Source organism: Scardinius erythrophthalmus, assembly GCF_964197995.2.
Source record: "Scardinius erythrophthalmus genome assembly, chromosome: 1".
Classification (NCBI taxonomy): Eukaryota; Metazoa; Chordata; class Actinopteri; order Cypriniformes; family Leuciscidae; genus Scardinius; species Scardinius erythrophthalmus.
The window spans coordinates 15980687-15991210 of record NC_138221.1 but is presented as its reverse complement, the minus strand read 5'-3'; the positions used below and the strand labels follow the sequence as shown (position 1 = coordinate 15991210).

Genomic DNA, 10524 nt, shown 5'->3' with positions numbered 1-10524 from the left:
GTTATGAGTTATAGCATGTATTTTTCGGAGAGAACTCAATTTAATTTAAGAGAAGAGAATTTAAGCATGAGTGTGCATCTGTTGGTTAAAATAATGCCTTTCACTAACAGGCTGGATTGAGAGGCCACAGATTGCAGTTTGCTTTTCATTTGTCTTTTTATTCATACAGGTATGTTCACTTTCATGTTTCTGTATATTGTTTTTTATTTATGTAAAATGCTTTATTTTTTTTATGAAATATGTTAAACAATATTGAGTTGTTTATTTGAGAAACTCAAATATGTCAAATGAGTAAAATGTCTTTCAGTTCGCGGTAAATGCGACTGAAGAGAGGCTGGATTGAGAGGCCACAGATTGCAGTTTGCTTTACATTTGTCTTTTTATTCATACAGAATAAAAACCGGCCTGTGAAATTCCTGTTGCCCGGTCTCATTTAATACAAACACAACGCAGAGTGAAATGAAGACCGGTCACAAAAGCATACTGATAATATTAAAAATGTATACATTTTTAAATGCACTTCATTAAATTACTCAACTTCCCCCTCTTTAATTACTCATGTGAGAATGTTTTATAAATGATTAATCGGAACTATTGAGCTCAAAAGTCCCAAAATGTCATTCCGGGTAACTGTCCCGGCTTAAAATCTGAAACAAAAATACAATAAAGCTGTAAAAAAAATATAAATAATAGTATTTAAGATCTACTTGGGCATAATTATATTGATGTTTTAAACAATACCTGCAAATATAGTTATAATACTAAGCGTATTTACATTTTTATGACAGAAAGACTTGTCTCCAAAACAAAGGGGGCGTGCACCTGAGACCCGTGCACTTTTAATTACTGTGTAGAGGTTTGGGGAAGCACTTACCAACATTCACTACAGCCACTAGTCATAGTGCACAAAAAAGAGCTATGAGACTCTTTCATAAGGTGGGATTTTGGGAACACACAAATTCATTATTTTTGCAGTCTAGATTATTAAAATACCACGATCAAATTGAATATCGAATTGCAGTATTCATGTTCAAAGTCAGAAATAGGTTATTGCCTGGGAATATACAAAAGATGTTTTCCTGAGAGGGTCAGCTCAGTCCCAAAATGTCATTCCGGGTAACTGTCCCGGCTTAAAATCTGAAACAAAAATACAATAAAGCTGTAAAAAAAATATAAATAATAGTATTTAAGATCTACTTGGGCATCTGGGCACAACATCCATAGTAATCGCATTTTGGGAGTCAGAAAAGTTGCAATTCTGTAGATCATGTGGAGGGGATTTGCTGATGTGTCACTAGTGCCCATCAGTTCTTCCAGACGTGAGACACACACACTGGCAACTTCAGAGAGCAGAGGCTCGAGGGATGCAGCTTGGCAGTGTTCAAGGAGTCTGACGGACCATGGCAGCGCAAGTGATGCGTTTGGAGAGGAGTTTTAGGACTCGAGGTCGTTAGTAGCCTCTTTAAATTTATTTATTTATTTATTTATTCATTTAGCTGACGCTTTTATCCAAAGCGACTTACAATTGCTATATATGTCAGAGGTCGCACGCCTCTGGAGCAACTAGGGGTTAAGTGTCTTGCTCAGGGACACATTGGTGTCTCACAGTGGATTCGAACCCGGGTCTCTCACACCAAAGGCATGTGTCTTATCCATTGCGCCACCACCACCCCTAAATAACTTGAGAAACGCAACGACTGTTTTCAATTATCTTTTGTCATACTGGTTATTGGCCATCAACAATGTGGAGATCTCCTCATACTGTTGCATTATTGAATCCATCATATTCCACCTGGTCTCGATGGATTGTTTGAGGGATGTCTTCAAGCTGTCCTGAATGTTTGAAATACTTTACCAGTTTTTTTGCACTGGTCAACAGTTCAGACAGCTCGGGTGTCTTGGCCAACACATCTGGGGCAAATGCGCTGGACAGGATGATGTTCAGGATATGTGCATTGCAGTTCAGCCTGGTGTACCCACGCAGAGCAGCAACTATGTTGGCTCCGCGATCAGTCACAAACACAACACGGCCAATAAGCAGTGACGTGTCTATTCCAAATGCACAGAGTTTCTGGAACAGCAAGTTTTTTATGTTATGTTTTTTATGTTTTTATGCGACGCGAGTCCCGCGGATATAAAAGGAATGGACATTTCATTCTACCGAACTACACGCAAGAGCAGAATTACAACTCATAGGTCAGTTTATTAAACAAATTAAACTTGTGAGGTAACGCAGCGCTGTTTCATTGGTCTAACATTACACTATCACACTAAACTGTATTTGAATGTGTTGAAATGTATGTGTTAATTTGTCTGTATGAGACTAGCAGTAAGCTAGATCAACATTAGAATAACATACAGATCATATTCTAACATTTTATCATTGTTGAACTATATAACATTGATTAGTTTTATGTAAATGTGCTCACCTGTTTAATAAAGTACATGTAGAAGCGGTCGAAGTCTCGGACGTGGAGCTCTCGTTTATATACTATCTATGGGAGCTCTCGGCATCTCGAAAACACTGCGCTGATATTGATTCTCGTTTTAGTTCTCCTTTTTTATCCAAAGGTTTGAAAGTTGTTGGAAACAGTCGGGATAATGTAAGTACACAACTAAAAAAACTATATAACATAGATATAGTGATTTTTGCTCATTTTAAAGCAAAAGTTACATATTGTGCCTTTAACGTGAGCAGGAAGTGCTGTATTGGGGAATGAGAGCTTGCTTTGACCAGAGAGAACTGTGCAGGTATGTCGCCTCAGGGCAGAGGTGCCAGATTTATGACCGTTATAAACTACCACTTTTGCATATTTATCGCAACTAACGAAGTTTAATTCTTTCCCATTTTTTTCCGTGACAATTCAAAATTGTTTCCAGATGTCTGACTTGCCTTGCTTTGCTTTTGTCATGTAAACAGACGCTTTAATTTTCTTCTCAACTTCATGTGTTGACTCCATTTTTATTGCACGCCAAATCCCACCGATTCCCGCGGGTCTCCCGCAAAATTTTCTGACCGCCCACTCCCGTCCTCAGCAAAGGTAAAACCGCCCGCTCCCGCGAGATTTGCGTCGGGTCCCGCGGGAGCCCAAACCAAATGCAGCCCTCTAGTTCATAGTAATTGCTCTGACTTCATGAAGCCTCATGGTGTGAATGAAACTTCAAACTGACTAGAACAAACTCTATGAAATGTATATATGATACTGGATATCAAGGGTGAAACTGTTAATAATGTAGACAGACAGCAGTCTCATTCAGTGTCAGTCATGTGTGCAGTGAAATATAATTTATTAGGCATTTAAAAGCTGTATTCAGAAAATTAAACATGGAGAGATCAAAAGTAAAATACTAAAATAATGAACTGATTCCTGATTCAAGCAGAATCAGCAGAAAATAAAGGACAATAACAATGAGATGTTAATAAAAAGCGTAAAGAGTTTAATCAATAATTATATGAAGCAAATACAAAAATAAAGTAAAAGTAAAAGCAAATGAGGCAGATCTCTCTCTTTACTGACTTATAAGAGCCAAAGCATCTCAAGAGAAGAAGAGAAGAAAAGAGTACAGTTTCAAAGATACATGAAAATATATATTGCGTTTGCATGGAAGAGTAGAAGTGGAAGAGAAACTAGATGTTCTGAAGAAAAATTAATTTCAGATTCATGTCTCTCTAAAAGTGTTATGGCTTCTTCTTCAGCTCCTGAACTTTGCCTTGAGATGTTTTTTTCCAGTGTGAATTTTCTGGCACTCTTTCAGTTCATGTTCTGTAGTAAAGGACTTCAGCACTGAAACACACACCGCCGTGTCTTTTCTGCTGTAATATTACTAATGAATCTTCTCCTTTGTGTGAATCTTCAGGTGTTTCTTCAGGACTGACGCCCAATGAAACTGTTTACCGCACTGATCAGTTAAATGGTCTTTCTTCAGAATGAGAAGATGTGATTTAAGAGCGAAAGCCTGAGCCGCTTCTTCCCAGTGTGAACTCTCATGTGACGCTTAAGAGATGATTTACAGATTTAGGTTTACAGACTGCATTTTTAGCTTCTGTTTTTCCTTTCTTGTTCACGTCCATCAGATCTAAAAGAAACATAAAATCAAGTGAGATTTCAAATGAGAGACAAACGTGAAATGAAAAGTGAAGCTCAAAGTCAAGATCACTGATGAGTTCAACAGTCATTTTAATCTCATCAAATCTAGTCAACAACTGCTGTGCACGATTATGATCAATTTTAATGTCATGAAGATGATTTGTGTTATTAAATCATCTGTTGCCTTTGGCTTGCTCAGTTGGGGATATTCTGGGGATATTTAATTTGATTTTATCAATCAATAAATTCCACTAGAAACAAACCTTGTTGTATTATTTTAATTTAATACTGTGAAGCTGCTTTGATACAATCTGTATTGTGAAAAGCGCTATACAAATATACTTGACTTGATCACCAGTTTGGTCATGAAACTCTAGATGACGCAGGCTTGACGTGATCTGTAAGAAATCACATAGTTTCCTACATGACACAAGCTGATTGGCCTCTAAGCTATGCAAAAATTTTAAACAACTTGTTGGCAGACGGCCCTTTCACAACCAGCATCAAACAAATATGTGTTGGACTGAAGGAAAAGCTGTTGTAAAAATGTCTGCCAAAGCAATAAATGTAAATGTAAGAAAAAACTTTCAATGGACTATTTTACACAATTGACTAATCATGGATTAATCGCTTCAGTTCAAAGTGTCCAGAAATGCAGAAATAGAAGAATTAGCAGAAATGCTAATGTTTCATTTAAAGTAATTTAATCTTTAATGCTGGTTTCACTAGTGCCACCAAATGCTCTTAAATGTGAATTTGCAGCAGCTCAAAGTTTATAAAGATGAACTACTTACTGTGATTTCAGACTGGTGTTGTGGTTTCTCCACTACATGGATCCTCATGTGTCGCTTCAGGTGAACTTTAGCAGTGAAACTCTTTCCACACTGATCACACATGTGCGGCTTCTCTCCAGTTTGGATCCTCTCATGTGATTTCAGATGTGTTGACTGATTGTATCTCTTCTCACAGTGTGAACACTTGAAAGGTTTTTCTCCAGTGTGAATTCTCTGGTGCTGTTTTAAAAAGCCCACTGAAATAAAAGACTTCCCACACTCAAAGCACACATGATCTCTCACACCAGTGTGAATTTTCTCATGTCTATGTAAAGTTTTCCGCAGTGAAAAACTCTTTCCACACACAGAACATGAATGTGGCTTCTTCTTCGTATAAACTGTCAGGTGTGTCTTCAGGTCTGATGCCCAGATAAATGTTTTCCCACACTGATCACATGTGAACAGCTTATCTCCGGTGTGGATATTCTTGTGCCGTTTAAGATGTGCCAATTGTGTGAAACTCTTCCCGCACTGATCACATGTGAACGGTCTTTCTCCAGTGTGGATCCTCATGTGAACTTTAACATTTTCTCTGTATGTGAATCTCTTCCCACACTGAGTGCATGTAAACGGTTTCTCTCCAGTATGAACTCTCATGTGAACCTCTAGTTGTTGTTTGCTTGAGAAACTCTTTTCACAGCAATTACAAGAGAACGGCTTCTCTCCAGTGTGTCTCCTCATGTGAACATTAAGACATTCTCTGTATGGAAACCTCTTCCCACACTGATCACATGTGAACGGCTTCTCTCCTGTATGAACTCTCATGTGTTTCTTAAGTAGAAGTGATAGCAAGAAACTCTTCTCACAATGATGGCATGCATGATGTGGCTTCTCTCCAGTGTGTTTACTCATGTGAAGCTCAAGACTTTGTTTGTATGCAAAGCTCTTTCCGCACTGATCACACGTGTGCGGCCTCTCTCCGGTGTGAACTCTCATGTGAATCTGAAGATTTTGTTTGCTTGATAAACTCTTTCCACACTGATCACACTTAAATGGCTTTTCTCCAGTGTGGATCCTCACGTGGATCTCAAGACTTTTTTTGGTTGATAAACTCTTTCCACACTGAGTGCAGATGAAAGATTTCTTGGCTCTTCTTTTCTTTAAAAATGTATTTTTAGTCTTTGTGCGAGTCAAACGTTTTTCTCCAGGTTTGACATGATGTTCCTCCTCCACTTCACTCAGTTCTTCACTCTCCTCCGTCACTTCACTCAGTTCTTCACTCTCCTCCGTCACTTCACTCAGTTCTTCACTCTCCTCCGTCACTTCACTCAGTTCTTCACTCTCCTCCTTCACTTCTCTCAGTTCTTCACTCTCCTCCTTCACTTCACTCAGTTCTTCACTCTCCTCCTTCACTTCTCTCAGTTCTTCACTCTCCTCGTTCACTTCACTCAGTTCTTCACTCTCCTCCTTCACTTCCATCAGGTCTGAAATGAAAGGGGGGGGGGGGGTCATTTCGGTAAATCTTCCAGCTATTCCAGAACATTATAGGCACATATCACATGTTTCTGTAGTGAGAACTGAAATTTTATTTGAACGACACAATTTGTATGTTGAATTTATCTAAAAAAAAAGTGTGACATTAAATCACGCTTTAGCTAGTTTAAAACTAGTTAATCTTTATTTGCATTATCTGTGTCCTACGTTTCACTCAACCCAGCTATCAAAATGCCTGAAAAGCTAATTTTCTTTGTTAAATATTAGCAAACTTCGAACTATATTAAAATTCTTAAGGAAATACTTAATGGTAAAGGTAAAAAGCACTGTACTGTTTTTGTCAGCAGGCCTTTTCCCACCATTTTTCAAATTATCAATGCAGCCGCACCGCGTACTGGATAAGCTAACAAAAACAAACCGTGTCAGTTACATTAGGGGTGTGCGATATCACGATTTTTGTTTGTGGACGATTAAATTGCCTCCACGATCTCATTTTGAAGAAATATCGTAGTATCGTACCACAGCGCATTCTATCAGTTGCACTTCTGACGCCTCCGTCTCAACAGTGTACAACGCAACGTACATTCACATCACACGTTAATGCAGAGGTACGGGACACTGCAATTCACAAAAGTTCATCTGTTGCATGTGCTGTGAAACCTTGCCGATTAAACATTTCATTCGCATTCATTCACGTGCTGATGCGCTGTTTCTAACATGCGCTTTTCTGAGTGCAAACACCCGAAGCGCACCGGCACTAAAAGCCTGTCGAACAGCGCCTGGTTACTGGACCAAGTTATCTTTTTTCGAGTCGCATTGCGCTAATACTGTCAAATACACACAAGGTTTACATAAACACAGTTCGTTATGTCTAAAGTGTAAGCAATCATTTGGGAGAAAATCGGGTGCTTGTCATATGCCTGTATATTAGATGCGTGTCTGTCTTAAAGTGACAGTAGCCTAATAGTAAACATGCTTGTCCTTAAAGGGATAATTCACCCCAAATTTTTAATTCTGTCATTATTTACTTTCTAATGTTGTCCCAAACCTGTATTAATTTATTTCTTGTGCTGAACACAAAATAATATATTCCAGACAGTTGCTGGTCCCCACTGACTTCCACAGAAAGAAAAAATATACTATGGAGGTCACTGGGGACTAGCAACTGTCTGGTTACCCGCATTCTTCTAAATAACTTTTTTTTAACTTAAATTTTTTAACTGAAGAAAGAAACTTATTCGGGTTTAAAACAACTTGAGAGAGTAAATGATGACAATTTTCATTTTGGAGGGAACTATCCCTTTACTGTTAATAAAACAACAAAACACAGAGGAAATCTGCTCTCGACTGGGAAAGTCTTATCTAGTGTTTTACTTTTTTATTTGTTCATTTTATTTCTTTCTTGAATGCTATTGTTAAATAGCCTACACCTGTAGCTGAAAAAAATAAAGCACTGTTTATTTAATTTGTACATTGTGTTTATATGTAATGTGTATCTTTGTTCTTAATTTTAAATAAAGAAAAGATTTTTACCTTCGCCACTTTGTTATAAATGTCTGCCATTCTTTTTTATTTTATATTGTTACCTTGTACGCCTTTGTTTTTAAAAGTGGGACATTAATTTGGCTGTAATGCTCAGTCACTTGCAAAATTGTAAAAGCAACATGAAAAAGAATTGATAAAATCGTGAATCGTGATTTCTGTCAGGACCACTATCGTCAAATACGATTGAAAATTAGCATACAGTTTGGATTGGCGGTATGGTTCAGTTCTGGGCGGGAACTCCCTGCACATCCGATACCAGCCGAGCAGCAATAACCCCCCTTAGGGTAAACACAACAGAACCAACATCAATGTATTGCAGATTAGGGTTGGGCCGATTGACGATACCATCATTATTTTATTTTATCAGCGTTATTTTGTTTTAAGCAGATAAAATTGTGCTTATCAACCTTCAATGACATGGTAATAAAATTATATCACATTATTTTGGCAGTAAAATTTTGGCCGTTTTTTTGTGGACGGGTTTTGGTGAGATTTTGGGCTGGAAATCACCGTCCCAATCTGGCAACACTGTGCACCATTACAGTACTTATAGGCGAATAGTCATCATATCCTCCGCTCCATGAAACACGTTAAAGGGGTCATATAATGGTACATGCACTTTTACAAGTTAATTGTACTGAAATGTGTGTTGGCAGTGCCTGTACACAACCATCATAAAATGATAAAAATCCATCCAGTGTTTTTTTTTTTATCTTCTCCCCCCCCCCCCCCCCAACTCAAATCAAGCTGTTCGATTTTGTGACGTCACAAAATCGACGCCCATCCCATGATTGCTGATTGACAGTAGCGTTTCAACACAGCCCCGCCCTCACTCGTGAGCGAGCGAGCTGTCAATCATAGCCCGCGCGGACCGGCGCATCATTGTTGATAGCTGGAGCACTGAGCAGAATGGCATCTGAGCAATTGTGGTGTTCTGTTCTTGGGTGTAATAAGGAACACAGCAGTCATGCTGATGTTCCTAAATCCGTACAGCTGAAGACGCAGTGGCTGAGTTTGTTTTCGAAGGGAATATTCCCCACGATCAACGTCAATGCTTTCATGTTTACGCGAATCATTTCACCAGACTGCTTTATAAACGAGGGTCAGTATAAAGCTGGTTTTGCTAAAAGCTGTTCCTGAAAAAAGGATCGGTACCAACTATTCGTGTTCCTGCTTCACCTCCAGAAGAACTGAAGTGAGTGTAATGTTTTATTAAGCTTTATATTGATATTTATATTAATCTTTGCAAATCGCTTGCACGCTTCACTATGAATGCAGCTATTTTTACACTCAGGTACATAACAGCATGTTTTCTATGTACGACGTTCTCAATATAATTCATAATCCCACGTTTATAATGAACAACGCGTTATGGTTATTGTGTTAATTATTTCAAACGGTGTCCGCACAGAACAGAGGGGCGGGGTGAGCAAAGCTCATTATCATTTAAAGACACATGCACTGAAACGGCGTGCTGAAAACAGAGCTGTTTTTGACCAGGTAAAATTAGTGTTTTCTTACAATACTAATGGGAATTTTTAATTAAAGCATATTACAAACTTTTAATTTAGACCCTAAAGAATCATATTAGCTTGTACAAAAATGGCATTATATGACCCCTTTAATGCTCAGTGGTACACATACACTCACCTAAAGGATTATTAGGAACACCTGTTCAATTTCTCATTAATGAAATTATCTAATCATCCAATCACATGGCAGTTGCTTCAATGCATTTAGGGGTGTGGTCCTGGTCAAGACAATCTCCTGAACTCCAAACTGAATGTCAGAATGGGAAAGAAAGGTGATTTAAGCAATTTTGAGCGTGGCATGGTTGTTGGTGCCAGACGGGCCGGTCTGAGTATTTCACAATCTGCTCAGTTACTGGGATTTTCACGCACAACCATTTCTAGGGTTTACAAAGAATGGTGTGAAAAGGGAAAAACATCCAGTATGCGGCAGTCCTGTGGGCGAAAATGCCTTGTTGATGCTAGAGGTCAGCGGAGAATGGGCCGACTGATTCAAGCTGATAGAAGAGCAACTTTGACTGAAATAACCACACGTTACAACCGAGGTATGCAGCAAAGCATTTGTGAAGCCACAACACGCACAACCTTGAGGCGGATGGGCTACAACAGCAGAAGACCCCACCGGGTACCACTCATCTCCACTACAAATAGGAAAAAGAGGCTACAATTTGCACAAGCTCAACAAAATTGGACAGTTGAAGACTGAAAAAATGTTGCCTGGTCTGATGAGTCTCGATTTCTGTTGAGACATTCAGATGGTCGAGTCAGAATTTGGCGTAAACAGAATGAGAACATGGATCCATCATGCCTTGTTACCACTGTGTAGGCTGGTGCCAATGAGTTCACTGTACTAAAATGGCCCCCACAGTCACCAGATCTCAACCCAATAGAGCATCTTTGGGATGTGGTGGAACGGGAGCTTCGTGCCCTGGATGTGCATCCCACAAATCTCCATCAACTGCAAGATGCTATCCTATGTGGGCCAACATTTCTAAAGAATGCTTCAGCACCTTGTTGAATCAATGCCAAGTAGAATTAAGTCAGTTCTGAAGGCGAAAGGGGGTCAAACACAGTATTAGTATGGTGTTCCTAATA

General features: G+C 38.9%; 1 protein-coding gene across 6 annotated transcripts in view; it reads right to left on the bottom strand.

Moving 5' to 3' along the window:
* Nucleotides 1-3415: 3415 nt before the first annotated feature.
* The window catches only part of LOC308690762 (uncharacterized protein), an 80002-nt gene continuing 72893 nt past the window's right edge, over nucleotides 3416-10524 (bottom strand). For 4 of the 6 annotated variants that reach the window (XM_081365444.1, XM_081365443.1, XM_081365445.1 and 1 more), the window contains exons 3-4: nucleotides 4883-6345; nucleotides 3416-4077 (exon numbers count right to left, since the gene is read on the bottom strand). In XM_081365444.1, the coding sequence (XP_081221570.1) occupies nucleotides 4072-4077; nucleotides 4883-6345 (1469 nt within the window). In that variant the 3' untranslated portion in view covers nucleotides 3416-4071. Of the gene's footprint in view, nucleotides 4078-4443; nucleotides 4487-4882; nucleotides 6346-10524 lie in introns of all 6 variants that reach the window. The other 2 variants (XM_081365442.1, XM_081365441.1) reach the window with 1 other exon arrangement.